Source organism: Pteronotus mesoamericanus, unplaced genomic scaffold, assembly GCF_021234165.1.
Source record: "Pteronotus mesoamericanus isolate MK-2021 breed Mesoamerican mustached bat unplaced genomic scaffold, CSHL_Meso_final contig_657, whole genome shotgun sequence".
Taxonomy (NCBI): domain Eukaryota; kingdom Metazoa; phylum Chordata; class Mammalia; order Chiroptera; family Mormoopidae; genus Pteronotus; species Pteronotus mesoamericanus.
In genome coordinates this window covers 20435172-20451687 of record NW_026555229.1, presented here as the reverse complement: position 1 = coordinate 20451687, position 16516 = coordinate 20435172, and the positions used below count along the sequence as shown (strand labels likewise).

General features: G+C 55.6%; 1 protein-coding gene across 1 annotated transcript in view; it reads right to left on the bottom strand.

Annotated features, from left to right (window-relative positions):
- Nucleotides 1–16516, bottom strand: part of DMBT1 (deleted in malignant brain tumors 1) — a 138216-nt gene that overhangs the window by 109108 nt on the left and 12592 nt on the right. Inside the window, 15 exon segments of the mRNA XM_054581236.1 lie at nucleotides 925–954; nucleotides 1896–2225; nucleotides 3793–3822; nucleotides 4759–5088; nucleotides 5699–5749; nucleotides 6574–6603; nucleotides 7552–7567; nucleotides 7570–7883; nucleotides 8289–8339; nucleotides 10106–10435; nucleotides 12659–12988; nucleotides 13540–13869; nucleotides 14415–14744; nucleotides 15296–15664; nucleotides 16171–16500. Coding sequence (XP_054437211.1) covers nucleotides 925–954; nucleotides 1896–2225; nucleotides 3793–3822; nucleotides 4759–5088; nucleotides 5699–5749; nucleotides 6574–6603; nucleotides 7552–7567; nucleotides 7570–7883; nucleotides 8289–8339; nucleotides 10106–10435; nucleotides 12659–12988; nucleotides 13540–13869; nucleotides 14415–14744; nucleotides 15296–15664; nucleotides 16171–16500 — 3201 coding nt within the window.

Here is a 16516-nt window from a genome sequence, read left to right as displayed (position 1 = left end):
GAGAGAACCCCTGGGAGGGTGATAGGAATATTTACCTGTCTCTGCTGGTGGTGGTGTTGCAAGGGTAGATGTGCTCAACCATGTATCTGGAAGTGACAATAAGAGAAAGGACATAGTTAGAAAACACTGAAGAGAGTCCTTTAAACATTTTATGGCAAGCATCAGGAAAAATCCACAGGTGCATCCTACCACATGGTCATTCTGTGTGCCCAAGCTTAGAGCTGAGCTGGGTCTTTGAAGTTGAAGACCCTGTTGGAGGATCAAAGGATCCCCTAAATCTCTGAACCTGTTATAGTCTCTTTTCCACTAAAATCCTTCGCCGCCTCCCATCACTGATTTATATGTGCATTGGCAGTTCTAAGAGGTTGACCAGACTCTGAACCTTGATAGAAAGATCACTGGTGTGATGTTTCAATACAGAGCCAGTCACAAATCCTTGTATCCAGAGTGTAATAACCACACACTACTCTACAAACTACTAGATAATGTCTCTGCCCCTTGCAGATGGCGCTGACCAGGGTGAATTTCCGTGTAGTGAAAGTGTGAGGATAGGAGAGACAACAGAAGCCTGGTGTGCCACCAACAGGACCCCAGTGGTTATGAATGCCCATTATCCCACATAAATTCATCAGCCTGGGCGTGATATAATCACCATTAATGCCATGGAGCCCATGTCTCTGAACATTAACAGCTATCCTTTGGGGCAACAATCAGGTATTGGGGGCAAACACAAAGGTACGAATAATACATGGACCTTGGAAATCCAATATACACTTCCAAAGCACTGTTGGAAATCTCAGTGATGGAAGGCAGAGAGCACTGAGCATGTACGGTTCACAGGGCAGTGGTCCACTAAGAGAAGGAGGAGAGGCATGGGCGTGCAGAAAGAGAAGCACTACCTGAGCAAGGTCGCTGGAGACTCACCTGGCCAGGATGTCCCATCATTCTGAGCAGCTGTAAGGAACAGAAGGAAAACATGAGATAAGAATCCTGCAGTTCCATGGTTGAAGACTCCCAGCCTACACCCACAGAGCTGATGCTTGGCAGGGGCCCTCACTGTGGACACTACCGCTGGCTGCCCGAGCCTCTCTGCCATTGCCAACACCTGCCTCACCGTACTGACGACTGACATTGCTCTTTGTTAAAGCCAGTGTCGTGCCCAAGACAGGCCAACACAGCCTTGGCTGACACCCAGGGAATGAGTAGAGGATGACCCTAACAAATGGGTTGATGTAGAAGCCAATTTATCCAGCTCGAGGTGTGGTGGCCATGGTCCTTTATAGTAATTTACAGAGTTTCCTTGAGTATTGTGCGACCATCCCCAAAGCCCTGCCTTGCTCGCTACTCTTCCATTCACCAGCCACCAGCCGTCTCACACCTCACCCTGCAACCTGCCATGTGTCTTGAGAGGCACAGAGGAGCTCTGTGACTTTCAGTCCTTTCCTCAGCATCATGTTGTGAAAGAGCCCCAAGCACAGCACTCATCACAGATGGAGCTTCCTACTCACCCCCACACCCAACAAACAACCCTTCCTGAGAGCACTGCCCCAGAAGGAACCTGAGGTGGGAGGTAAGCTCATGATACCCAAGCAGAAGGGAAAGGCTCCCTTCTTACCTCCAAGAAAGCTTGACTCTGAGCAAGAACACAGTGCTACAGTCCTCTCCTAAAACGTGCAGACAACAGTTGGAAAATGCTGGGGTCCCAGACTACCCAGGCTCTTTTTGAGTTAGAGCAGATGACACAGTCCTGAGTGCCGAGTGCCCTTGAATAAACTCCAGAACCAGGGACAGGGTTATGGGACTCGGGCAGGAGTGCTACAGTGGGAGTCGTGAGTTTTGTTAGATCGGGGCAATAAGGCCCCATGAAAGGGAGACCAACCGTGTCTGAGGCCCACCTGAGCAGATGACGCCGGCGTCCTCCCCGTGGCCACAGTTGTGCGAGTTCCAGCCTCGGTGCGGGCAGTGCCACAGGTAGGACTCACGCCCTGAGCAGCGCACGTCATCCAAGACTATTGGCCCTGAGCCCTGGCCGAACCAGGCACCTAACGGAGCTGATGTGGCCCAGCCACAGCCCAGCTGCCTGCACACCACGTTGGCGTCGTTGATGTCCCAGTCGTCGTCACACACGGTCCCCCAGGAGCCTCGGTAGAGAACTTCCACCCGGCCCTGGCACCGGTCACCTCCGTTCACCAGCCTCAGGTCCAAAGGCCCTTCAGTCCCAAACCCTAGAGGCAGCACAAGAACACCTCCTCTGTGACTGTGCTGAGCCCCCAGGCCTGAGGCACATTCCAGACCCTTGGGACACCCTCCAGGCCTAACCACCCAGAACAAACGGTCAACTTTGGACACGTTCACAGATTCATCTTCATCACTGGGAAGGAGCAGACGTCCTGTCCCACCAGGTCAAGCTGCTCCCATGGACGGGAGCACCCATGACAGCCCCAGGGAGGTCAGCGGGACTGCCACCCCGACCCACACGGGGCCTCCCGAAGCAGAGCTCCACTGCTCCAGGATATTCCACCTGGTCGGCACCCGCTGGCTCCCCCGTGGTCCTGGGTGACACCAGGCACAGCCCCAGGGGGTGTTGGGACGTCGCCCTGTCAGGAGGGGCGCGGGCACTCTCACCCCCTCGTCTCGGGACAGCTGCAGGAGGCCTGAGCCTGCAGACGGGTCTCCATGGGACTGGCACCTCCCCCAGCCTTCACGCTCGGCCACGGACGGTCTCTGCTGAGCCCCTGCCCATGGCCTCACTACACACAGGTCGCCATGCAACGGTGTCACTCGTGGAACCTGGTCTCACAGACTATTGCTTTGCGGACCCCCCCACAGTGACAAGGATATGGATGGTACACGTGGAGCCTCTTTTCACCACGTTCCGTCCCGGCCTTGAATCAGGAGCAAAGGCAGTGCTCTGGTGAGGGCGATGGCATGTGTACCTGAGTCAGTGCTTGGTGGTGTTGAAGGCATGTAAGGGGTTGTCCGCATGTCTGGAAGTATCAACAAAGAGAAAGGCCATGGGTGGGCATCACCAAAACAGCTCCTTAAAACTTCTATGGCAGGCACGATGAAAACTTCCCCTGTGCATCCCGCCTCATGCTACCTGTATATCACAGGACTCCTGCTCAGGTAGGTTTGGGGGTTTACGCTGATTCCTCTAATCTCTAAGCCTGTCATGCTCTTCTCCCCACTAAACCTTTGGACTTCCCATCCCTGAGTCACGTGCTCTTTGGTAGTTTTGAGAGGTTGACGAGACTCGAAAGCTCGGATTGAAAGACTTGGGGACGTGCGGATGAGACCTGGAGCCAGTCAAATGTCCCTATATTTGCAAAATCATTATCGTATATCAGTCCACTGGGGCCGGGCACTGTGTCTGCCACACAGTGACGCACAGTGACCATGCTGAATCTCGTGGACTTAATGTCGTGAGGGTAGGAGAGAGGACAGGAATCTGCTGTGCCACCAGTAGGACCCCAGTGGTTATGAATGTCCGTTATCCCACATAAATTCATCAGCCTGGACATGACAGCGTCAACAGCCATGCCACCTGAGGCCATGCCTCTGAACATCGGCAGCTCTCTTTTGGGACAGCAACCAGGTGTTGGGGGAGAATGGAATTGGATGAAGAGTACACAGAGCCTTGGAAACCCCACGTGCCCTTCCAGAGCGTGTTGGGAATGCGAGTGACGCGTGCGCCAGGGCGGCTTCCCAGGGCAGTGGTCACTAAGAGGAGGAGGAGAGGCATGGGCGTGCAGGAAGAGAAGCACTGCCTGAGCAAGGTCGCTGGAGACTCACCTGGCCAGGACGTGGTCTGGGACTGAGCGGCTGTGAGGAAGAGAAGGGAAGTGTGAGGCCAGAATCACGCAGTCCCAAGGTAGATGACCCTCACTCAGCCTATACCCACCGAGCTGACGCCTCGCACGGGCCCTCGCTGTGGACACTGCCGCTGGCTGCCCGAGCCTCTCTGTCCTTGCCGTCGCCTGCCTCACTGTGCCAGCGACTGACTTTGCTGCTTGCAAAGTGTCTGTCGTGCCCCAAACAGGCTAGCACAGCCTGGGCTGACACCCAGGGAGTGAGCAGAGGATGACCCTTACGAACGGGCTGAGGTAGATGCCAATATTTCCACCTAGAGGTTTGGTGACCATGGTCCTTAGTAGCAATTCCTGAAATTTCCCCGTGCATCACGCCCCCAAGCTCAAGGCCCTGCCTGGCTCGCCGACATTCCATTCACTGGTCACTTTCCCTCCCACAACTCATTCGGCCCCCTGCCACAGGTTGGGTGGTTCAGAGGGGAACTCTGTGCCCTTGGGCCCTTTCCTCAGCATCAGGTCTTGCGAGAGCCCCAAGCACTGCACTCATCACAGACAGAGCTTCCCACCCACCCCGCACCCAACAAACGACCCTGCCTGAGACCACTGCCCCAGGGGGACCCCAGGTTGGAGGTGAGCTCGCGATACCCAGGCAGAACGAAAAGGCTCCCTGCTCTGCCCTCCGGAGGCTTGACCCTGAGCAAGAACACGGTGCCTCAGCCCCCTGCAACAACCCGCGGGCAACACCTGGAGAATGCTGGAGTCCTGGACGAACCGGGCTCTTTTTTGAACCTGAGCAGGTGACATACCCCTGGTGTGCCAAGTGTCCTGGAACAAACTCCAGGACCAGGGAATATGCTACAGGGTCAGGCAGAGGACCCAGAGTGGGGGATTTGTTACTTCTGAGCAATAGCACCCAACGAAAAGGAGACCAACCGTGTCTGAGGCCCACCTGAGCAGGTGACGCCGGCGTCCTCCCCGTGGCCACAGTTGTGCAAGTTCCAGCCTTGGTGCGGGCAGCTCCACAGGTGGGACTCACGCCCTGAGCAGCGCACGTTGTCCAGGAGAATGGGCCCTGAGCCCTGCCCGAACCGGGCACTTCCTGGAGCAGATGTGCCCACACCACAGCCCAGCTGCCTGCACACCACGTTGGCGTCGTTGATGTCCCAGTCGTCGTCACACACGGTCCCCCAGGAGCCTCGGTAGAGAACTTCCACCCGGCCCTGGCACCGGTCACCTCCGTTCACCAGCCTCAGGTCCAAAGGCCCTTCAGTCCCAAACCCTAGAGGCAGCACAAGAACACCTCCTCTGGGACTGTGCTGAGCCCCCAGGCCTGAGGCACATTCCAGACCCTTGGGACACCCTCCAGGCCTAACCACCCAGAACAAACGGTCAACTTTGGACACGTTCACAGATTCATCTTCATCACTGGGAAGGAGCAGACGTCCTGTCCCACCAGGTCAAGCTGCTCCCATGGACGGGAGCACCCAAGACAGCCCCAGGGAGGCAGCGGGAGCCACCCCGACCCACGGGGCCTCCCGGAGTTGGATTTACCTGGACCTCCCCCGTGGTCTGGGTGACACCAGGCACAGCCCCAGGGGGTGTTGGGGCGCCCTGTGGGGGGGGGCTCTACCCTATGCTGGAGGGACGAGCGGGTCTCCATGGGACTGGCACCTCCCCCAGCTTCGGGCGGGGAGCCTGCCCTACTACACACAGGTCGCCATGCAACGGTGTCACTCGTGGAACCTGGTCTCACAGACTATTGCTTTGCGGACCCCCCCACAGTGACAAGGATATGGATGGTCCACGTGGAACCTCTTTTCACCACGTTCCGTCCCGGCCTTGAATCAGGAGCAAAGGCAGTGCTCTGGTGAGGGCGATGGCATGTGTACCTGAGTCGGTGCTTGGTGGTGTTGAAGGCGTGTAAGTGGTTGTCCGCATGTCTGGAAGTATCAACAAAGAGAAAGGCCATGGGTGGGCATCACCAAAACAGCTCCCTTAAAACTTCTATGGCAGGCACGATGAAAACTTCCCCTGTGCATCCCGCCTCATGCTACCTGTATATGTGCACAGGACTCCTGCTCAGGTAGGTTTGGGGAAGGTTGTTTATCGCTGATTCCTCTAATCTCTAAGCCTGTCATGCTCTTCTCTTCCACAAAACCTTTGGACTTCCCATCCCTGCGTCATGTGGTCTTTGGTAGTTCTGAGAGGTTGGCCGAGACTCGAAAGCTCGGATTGAAAGACTTGGGGACGTGCGGATGAGACCTGGAGCCAGTCAAATGTCCCTATATTTGCAAAATCATTATCGATATCAGTCCACTGGGGCCGGGCACTGTGTCTGCCACACAGTGACGCACAGTGCAACCATGGTGAATCTCAGTGGACTTAATGTCGTGAGGGTAGGAGAGAGGACAGGAATCTGCTGTGCCACACAGTAGGACCCCAGTGGTTATGACTGTCCGTTATCCCACATAAATATTCATCAGCCTGGACATGACAGCGTCAACAGCCATGCGAGGCCATGCCTCTGAACATCGGCAGCTCTCCTTTGGGACAGCAACCAGGTGTTGGGGGAGAATGGAATTGGATGAAGAGTACACAGAGCCTTGGAAATCCCACGTGCCCTTCCAGAGCGTGTTGGGAATGCGAGTGACAAAAGCGTGCGCCAGGGCGGCTTCCCAGGGCAGTGGTCACTAAGAGGAGGAGGAGATTCATGGGCGTGCAGGAAGAGAAGCACAATGTCTGAGCAAGGTCGCTGGAAACTCACCTGGCCAGGACGTGCTCTGGGACTGAGCGGCTGTGAGGAAGAGAAGGGAAATGTGAGGCCAAGAATCATGCAGTTCCAAGGTTGATGACCCAAACTCAGCCTATACCCACCGAGCTGACGCCTCGCATGGGCCCTCGCTGTGGACACTGCCGCTGGCTGCCCGAGCCTGTCTGTCCTTGCCGTCGCCTGCCTCAATGTGCCAGCGACTGACTTTGCTGCTTGGTCAAAGTGTCGTGTCGTGCCCCAAACAGGCTAGCACAGCCTGGGCTGACACCCAGGGAATGAGCAGAGGATGACCCTTACGAATGTGCTGACGTAGATGCCAGTATTTCCTCCTAGACGTTTGGTGACCATGGTCCTTAGTACGCAATTCCTGATATATCCCCGTGCATCACGCCCCCAAGCTCAAGGCCCTGCCTGGCTCGCCGACATTCCATTCACTGGTCACTTTCCCTCTCACAACTCACTTCGGCCCCCTGCCACAGGTATGGGTGGTTCAGAGGGGAACTCTGTGCCCTTGGGCTCTTTCTTCAGCATCAGGTCTTGGGAGAGCCCCAAGCACTGCACTCATCACAGACAGAGCTTCCCACCCACCCCGCACCCGACAAACGACCCTGCCTGAGACCTAACTGCCCCAGGGGGACCCCAGGTTGGGAGGTGAGCTCGCGATACCCAGGCAGAACGAAAAGGCTCCCTGCTCTGACCTCCGGAAGCTTGTCCCTGAGCAAGAACACGGTGCCTCGGCCCCCTGCAACAACCCGCGGGCAACACCTGGAGAATGCTGGGGTCCTGGACGACCCGGGCTCTTTTTTGAACCTGAGCAGGTAGACATACCCCTGGTGTGCCAAGTGCCCTGGAATAAACTCCAGTACCAGGGAAGTTATGTAGGGTCAGGCAGAGGACCCAGAGTGGGGGATTTGTTACTTCTGAGCAATATGGCACCCAACGAAAAGGAGACCAACCGTGTCTGAGGCCCACCTGAGCAGGTGACGCCGCGGCGTCTTCCCCGTGGCCACAGTTGTGCAAGTTCCAGCCTTGGTGCGGGCAGCTCCACAGGTAGGACTCACGCCCTGAGCAGCGCACGTTGTCCAGGAGAATGGGCCCTGAGCCCTGCCCGAACCGGGCACTTCCTGGAGCAGATGTGCCCACACCACAGCCCAGCTGCCTGCACACCACGTTGGCGTCGTTGATGTCCCAGTCGTCGTCACACACGGTCCCCCAGGAGCCTCGGTAGAGAACTTCCACCCGGCCCTGGCACCGGTCACCTCCGTTCACCAGCCTCAGGTCCAAAGGCCCTTCAGTCCCAAACCCTAGAGGCAGCACAAGAACACCTCCTCTGGGACTGTGCTGAGCCCCCAGGCCTGAGGCACATTCCAGACCCTTGGGACACCCTCCAGGCCTAACCACCTGGGGCAAACAGTCAGGTTTGGAGACATGGATAGATTCATCCTCTTCACAGGAAAGGAGCAGAGACATCCTATCCCACCAGCTCAAGGCTGTTCCCATGGAGGGAAGCGCCCATGAACCTTACCACACACAGGTCGTCATGCAACTGTGTCACACATAGGCCCTGGTCCCACAGACTACCTCTTTGTGGGCCCCACCACAGTGACAAGGATATGAATGGCCCATGTGGAACCTCTTTCCATCACGTTCCATCTCAGCCTTGAATCAGAGAGAGGCAGTGCCCTGGTGAGGGTGACACACACATATACCTGTACCGGTGCTTGGTGGTGTTGAAGGCGTGGAAGTGGATGGCCATGTGCCTAGAACTGACCACAAAGAAAAAGCCCTCTGTTAGGGATTACGAGTGCTGACCCTTAAAAATTTTGTGGGGACATCCTGACAATCGCATCCTGCCACTGGCTACCTTAATGTGCACAAGTCTGCTTTTCTGCTAGGTCTTTAGGGTCCAAGGCCTTGTTCAAATTCAGACCGATTCCTTTATCTCTGGGCCTGCTGTGTTCTCTTTCAACAAAATGCTTTGCCATTTCCCATCCCTGCGTCATGGGGTTATTGGTAGTTCTGAGAGGTTGGCCTGAGTCTAAAGCTTGGATAGGAAGAGACAGAGACATGTAGATGAAACCTGGAGCCAATCAAATGTCCAGAGGCCTTACTCATGTCACTCTACCTTCCCTGAGCACTGTCCGTGCCACTTTGAGATGCAGATGCAACCATGGTGCATCTCAGGGTGTCGATGGTGTGAGGGTGGGAGAGGAGACAGAAGCCGGACGTCCTGCACACAGAACAGCAGTGATTAGGACTGTCTCTTTTTCCCACTAAATATTTATCAGCCTGGATGTAACCTGTTATGCAAGTGCAGGCTGTCTCTCCGTCACTGGCAGCTGTCCTTGGACAGCAACCAAGAACTGGGTAAGAACAGAAATGGATGCATAATACACGGAGTCTTGGAAATCCCACCGAAACTTTTGAAATGCTCTTGGGAATCTCAGTGATAAAGGGCAAAAGCATGTGCCTTACACGGGGTTCACAGAGCAGTGGTTCACCTAGAGCGTGAGCGAGATTCAATGGTGTGCGGAAAAGACACAATATCTGAGCATGGTCGCTGGAAACTCACCTGGCCAGGATGTGCTCTGGGACTGAGCAGCTGTGAGGAAGAGAAGGGAAATGTGAGAACAAGAATCATGCAGTTCAAAGGTTGATGACCCAAATATTATACCCACCGAGCTGATGCCTCTCATGGGCCCTGACAGTGGACACTATTGCTGGCTGCCTAAACCTGTCTACCCTGGCATCATTTACCTCAATGTGCCCGATGACTGACTTTGCTGTTGGTCAAAGCCAGTGTCATACCTGAGACTGGCCAGCACAGTCTTGGTTGACACCTAGAGAATGAACAGAGAATGACCCTAACGAATGTGTTGACGTAGACACCAGTTCTTCCTCCTTGACTTGTGCTGACGATGGTCCTTTACAGAAATTTCTAGAGTATCCTCTGCCTGTCCTCAAGGCCCTTCCTGGCTCGCCAGCATTCCATTCATTGGCCACCTGCCCTCTCACACCTCACCTTGCCCCTGCCACGTATTGGGTGGTTCATAGACGAGCTCTGTGCCCTTGGTTTCTTTCTTCAGCATCAGATCCTGGGAGAGCCCCAAGCACTGCACTCATCACAGACAGAGCTTCCCACCCACCCCCACACCTGACAAACAATCCTTCTTGAACATAACTGCAAGAGGACTACAACTTGGGAGGTGAGCTCGTGTCACTGGGGCAGAAGGGAAAGGCTCCCCTCTCTAACCTCAGGAAGCTTGTCCCTGAGCAAGAACACAGTGCCATAGTCCCCTACAACAACCAGTGGGCTTTACCTGGAGAATGCTGGGGTCCTGGACTACCCAGGCTCTTTTTTGAACCAAGGCCAAAGACCTAACCCCTGAGTGCCAAGTGCCCTGGAATAAGCTCCAGTACAAGGGTCAAGTCTATGAGGCTCAGGCAGGAGCATTGGAGTGGAAATTTTGTTAGTGCTGAGCAATATGGTCCCATGAAAGGGAGACCAACCATGTCTGAGGCCCACCTGAGCAAATGACGCCAGCGTCTTCCCCGTGGTTACAGTTGTGTGAGTTCCAGCCTTGGTGCGGGCAGCTCCACAGGTAGGACTCACGCCCTGAGCAGCGCACGTTGTCCAGGAGAATGGGCCCTGAGCCCTGCCCGAACCGGGCACTTCCTGGAGCAGATGTGCCCACACCACAGCCCAGCTGCCTGCACACCACGTTGGCGTCGTTGATGTCCCAGTCGTCGTCACACACGGTCCCCCAGGAGCCTCGGTAGAGAACTTCCACCCGGCCCTGGCACCGGTCACCTCCGTTCACCAGCCTCAGGTCCAAAGGCCCTTCAGTCCCAAACCCTAGAGGCAGCACAAGAACACCTCCTCTGGGACTGTGCTGAGCCCCCAGGCCTGAGGCACATTCCAGACCCTTGGGACACCCTCCAGGCCTAACCACCTGGGGCAAACAGTCAGGTTTGGAGACATGGATAGATTCATCCTCTTCACAGGAAAGGAGCAGAGACATCCTATCCCACCAGCTCAAGGCTGTTCCCATGGAGGGAAGCGCCCATGAACCTTACCACACACAGGTCGTCATGCAACTGTGTCACACATAGGCCCTGGTCCCACAGACTACCTCTTTGTGGGCCCCACCACAGTGACAAGGATATGAATGGCCCATGTGGAACCTCTTTCCATCACGTTCCATCTCAGCCTTGAATCAGAGAGAGGCAGTGCCCTGGTGAGGGTGACACACACATATACCTGTACCGGTGCTTGGTGGTGTTGAAGGCGTGGAAGTGGATGGCCATGTGCCTAGAACTGACCACAAAGAAAAAGCCCTCTGTTAGGGATTACGAGTGCTGACCCTTAAAAATTTTGTGGGGACATCCTGACAATCGCATCCTGCCACTGGCTACCTTAATGTGCACAAGTCTGCTTTTCTGCTAGGTCTTTAGGGTCCAAGGCCTTGTTCAAATTCAGACCGATTCCTTTATCTCTGGGCCTGCTGTGTTCTCTTTCAACAAAATGCTTTGCCATTTCCCATCCCTGCGTCATGGGGTTATTGGTAGTTCTGAGAGGTTGGCCTGAGTCTAAAGCTTGGATAGGAAGAGACAGAGACATGTAGATGAAACCTGGAGCCAATCAAATGTCCAGAGGCCTTACTCATGTCACTCTACCTTCCCTGAGCACTGTCCGTGCCACTTTGAGATGCAGATGCAACCATGGTGCATCTCAGGGTGTCGATGGTGTGAGGGTGGGAGAGGAGACAGAAGCCGGACGTCCTGCACACAGAACAGCAGTGATTAGGACTGTCTCTTTTTCCCACTAAATATTTATCAGCCTGGATGTAACCTGTTATGCAAGTGCAGGCTGTCTCTCCGTCACTGGCAGCTGTCCTTGGACAGCAACCAAGAACTGGGTAAGAACAGAAATGGATGCATAATACACGGAGTCTTGGAAATCCCACCGAAACTTTTGAAATGCTCTTGGGAATCTCAGTGATAAAGGGCAAAAGCATGTGCCTTACACGGGGTTCACAGAGCAGTGGTTCACCTAGAGCGTGAGCGAGATTCAATGGTGTGCGGAAAAGACACAATATCTGAGCATGGTCGCTGGAAACTCACCTGGCCAGGATGTGCTCTGGGACTGAGCAGCTGTGAGGAAGAGAAGGGAAATGTGAGAACAAGAATCATGCAGTTCAAAGGTTGATGACCCAAATATTATACCCACCGAGCTGATGCCTCTCATGGGCCCTGACAGTGGACACTATTGCTGGCTGCCTAAACCTGTCTACCCTGGCATCATTTACCTCAATGTGCCCGATGACTGACTTTGCTGTTGGTCAAAGCCAGTGTCATACCTGAGACTGGCCAGCACAGTCTTGGTTGACACCTAGAGAATGAACAGAGAATGACCCTAACGAATGTGTTGACGTAGACACCAGTTCTTCCTCCTTGACTTGTGCTGACGATGGTCCTTTACAGAAATTTCTAGAGTATCCTCTGCCTGTCCTCAAGGCCCTTCCTGGCTCGCCAGCATTCCATTCATTGGCCACCTGCCCTCTCACACCTCACCTTGCCCCTGCCACGTATTGGGTGGTTCATAGACGAGCTCTGTGCCCTTGGTTTCTTTCTTCAGCATCAGATCCTGGGAGAGCCCCAAGCACTGCACTCATCACAGACAGAGCTTCCCACCCACCCCCACACCTGACAAACAATCCTTCTTGAACATAACTGCAAGAGGACTACAACTTGGGAGGTGAGCTCGTGTCACTGGGGCAGAAGGGAAAGGCTCCCCCTCTCTAACCTCAGGAAGCTTGTCCCTGAGCAAGAACACAGTGCCATAGTCCCCTACAACAACCAGTGGGGTTTACCTGGAGAATGCTGGGGTCCTGGACTACCCAGGCTCTTTTTTGAACCAAGGCCAAAGACCTAACCCCTGAGTGCCAAGTGCCCTGGAATAAGCTCCAGTACAAGGGTCAAGTCTATGAGGCTCAGGCAGGAGCATTGGAGTGGAAATTTTGTTAGTGCTGAGCAATATGGCCCCATGAAAGGGAGACCAACCTTGTCTGAGGCCCACCTGAGCAAATGACGCCAGCGTCTTCCCCGTGGTTACAGTTGTGTGAGTTCCAGCCTTGGTGCGGGCAGCTCCACAGGTAGGGCTCGTGCCCTAAGCAGCGCAGGTTGTCCAAGACAATTGGACCAGAGCCCTGCCCGAACCGGGCACTTCCCGGAGCCGAAGTGGCCGAGCCACAGCCCAGCTGCCTGCACACCACATTGGCGTCATTCATGTCCCAATCGTCGTCACACACGGTCCCCCAGGAGCCTTGGTAGAGAACCTCCACCCGGCCCTGACACCGGTCACCTCCATTCACCAGCCTCAGGTCCAGAGTCCACTGGGTCCCAGACCCTAGAGATGGCACAAGGACACCTCCGACATGACTATGTTGAGCCATGAGGCCTGAAGCTCCTTACAGACTCTTGGGACCCCCTGGCCCTGGCCTAACCATCCAGGGCAGACAGTCAGATTGCACATGTGCACAGACTTATTTTCATCATAAGAAAGGAGCAGAGATGTCCTGTCCCTCCCAGTCAAGGCTGCTCCAATGGAGGGAAGGGCCCATGACCACCCAAGGGAAGTGAGCTGGATTGCTGCCCTGACCCACACAAAAAGGCCCCCTGCGCTGCCCTCAGGACACTTGATCCTGTGTGTGAACATGGGGCACAGCCACCACCGACCTGATTTCAGCCAGTACCAGCAGGATACTGGGGACACGCGTATTCTAACCAGACACTTTCTCAGCTACAGCAAATGACATCGTATCTTGGTGCCAGCTGCCTCAGCACAAACTCTAGTGCCAGGCACAGCATTACAATGCTGGGAATTAGCCTAGGACTGGGAAGTGTGTTTGGTCTCTGCAACGTTACCCAGAAGGGGACCCAGCAATGTCTGAGGCCCACCTGAGCAGATGACGCCAGCATCTTCCCCGTGGTTACAGTTGTGTGAGTTCCAGCCTTGGTGCGGGCAGCTCCACAGATGGGACTCTTGCCCTGAGCAGCGCACATTGTCCAGGACAATTGACCCTGAGCCCTGCCCGAACCGGGCACTTCCTGGAGCAGATGTGGCTAAGCCACAGCCCAGCTGCCTGCACACCACGTTGGCGTCATTGATGTCCCAGTCGTCGTCACACACGGTCCCCCAGGAGCCTTGGTAGAGAACTTCCACCCGGCCCTGACACCGGTCACCTCCATTCACCAGCCTCAGGTCCACAGTCCCTTCGGTCCCAAACCCTACAGATGGCACAAGAACACCTGCTCTGTGACTCTATGTAGCTTCCAGGCCTGAGACACATTCTAGACTCTTGGGACACCCTCCTGGCCTAACCACTCAGGGCAAACAGTCAGCTTGGGACACGTGCACAGATTTGTCTTCATCACAGGAATGCAAGAGAGATGTCCTGTCCGCCAGGCCAAGGCTGCTCCATGGTGGGGAGCACCCATGACAACACCCAGGAGGTGAGGGGACTGCCACCCCGACCCACACGAAAAGGTCCCCTGCGCTGCCCTCAGGAAGGTTGACCCTGTGTGTGAACATGGGCACAGCCACCACCGACCTGATTTCAGCCAGTACCAGCAGGATACTGGGGACACGTGTATTCTAACCAGACACTTTCTCAGCTACAGCAAATGACATCGTATCTTGGTGCCAGCTGCCTCAGCACAAACTCTAGTGCCAGGCACAGCATTACAATGCTGGGAATTAGCCTAGGACTGGGAAGTGTGTTTGGTCTCTGCAACGTTACCCAGAAGGGGACCCAGCAATGTCTGAGGCCCACCTGAGCAGATGACGCCAGCATCTTCCCCGTGGTTACAGTTGTGCGAGTTCCAGCCTCGGTGCGGACAGCTCCACAGGTAGGACTCCTGCCCTGAGCAGCTCACGTCATCCAGGACAATCGACCCTGATCCCTGCCCAAACTGGGCACTTCCTGGAGCCGACGTGGCCGAGCCACAGCCCAGCTGCCTGCACACCACGTTGGCGTCATTGGTGTCCCAACTATCGTCACACACGGTCCCCCAGGAGCCTTGGTAGAGAACCTCGACCCGGCCCTGACACCGGTTTTCTCCATTCACCAGCCTCAGGGCCAAACTCGATTCGGTCTCGAACCCTAGAGATGGCACAAGGACACCTCCTCTGTGATGATGTGGAGCTGCCAGGCCTGAGGCTCATTCTAGACTCTTGGGACCCCCTCCTGGTCTAAAAACCTGGGGCCACCAGTCAGCTTTGGACACGTGCTCAGATTCATCCTCATCACAGGAAAGGAGCAGAGATGTCCTGTCCCGCTAGGTCAAGGCGGCTGCCATGGACGGGAGCACCCATGACAGCCCCAGGGAGGTGAGGGGCCTGCCACCCCAACCCACACGAAAAGGCTTCGTGCTCTGCCCTCAGGAAGCTTGAACCTGTGTATAATCACAGGTGCACAGCCACCATCAAATCAATTCTGGGCAGTACCAGCAGAATTCTGGGGACACACCTATTCTAATAAAGATGCTTTCTCAGCTACAGCAAATGACATCCTATCTTGGCTGCCAGCTGCTCTAGCACAAACACTAGTGCCCAGCACAGTGTAACAAAGCGGGGAATTAACCCAGGACTGGGAAATGTGCTTGGTCTCTGCAATGTCACCCAGAAGGGGACCCAGCAATGTCTGAGGCCCACCTGAGCAGATGACGCCAGCGTCCTCCCCGTGGCCACAGTTGTGCGAGTTCCAGCCTCGGTGCGGGCAGCTCCACAGGTGGGACTCTTGCCCTGAGCAGCGCACGTCATCCAGGGCAATAGACCCTGATCCCTGACCAAACCGGGCACTTCCCGGAGCCGAAGTGGCCGAGCCACAGCCCAGCTGCCTGCACACCACGTTGGCGTCATTGATGTCCCAGCTGTCGTCACACACGGTCCCCCAGGAGCCTTGGTAGAGAACCTCCACCCGGCCCTGACATTGGTTATCTCCATTCACCAGCCTCAAAGCCAAATTTCCTTCAGTCCCGAACCCTAGAGATGGTACAAGAACGTCTCAGTAACTATGCGGAGCTGCTAGGCCTGAAGCATATTCCAGAGTCTTGACACGCCCTCTTGCCCTAACCACCCGGGGCAAAGAGTCAGCTTTGGACATGTGCAGAGATTCATCTTCATCATAGGAAAGGAGCAGAGACGTCCTGTCCTGTCAGGGCAAAGCTGCTCCCCTGGAGGGGAGTGCCCATGACAGGCCTGGAAGTGAGGGGACTGCCACCCCACCCCACATGAAAAGGCCCCTTGCACTGCCTCCAGGAAGCTTGAGCCTGTGTATAATCACAGGTGCACAGCCATCACCAAATCACTTTCAGGCAGTACCAGCAGGATGCTGGGGATGCACCTGTTCCAACAAAGATCTTTTCTCGCTACAGCAGGTGACATCATGTCTTATCTGCCAGCTGCCCTAGTGCAAGTCTAGTGCCTGGCACAGTGTTATGATGCTTGGGAATTAGCCCATGACTGGGAAGTGTGCTTGGTTTCTGCAACGTCACCCAGAAGGGGACCCAGCAATGTCTGAGGCCCACCTGAGCAGATGACGCCAGCGTCCTCCCCGTGGCTACAGTTGTGCGAGTTCCAGCCTCGGTGCGGACAGCTCCACAGGTAGGACTCACGCCCTGAGCAGCTCACATCATCCAGGACAATCGACCCTGATCCCTGCCCGAACCGGGCACCTCCTGGAGCCGACATGGCCCAGCCACAGCCCAGCTGCCTGCAGACCACGTTGGCGTCATTCATGTCCCAGCCGTCGTCACACACGGTCCCCCAGGAGCCTTGGTAGAGAACCTCCACCCGGCCCTGACACCGGTCACTACCATTCACCAGCCTCAGGTCCAAATTTGATCTTTCAGCAAACCCTAGAGATGGCACAAG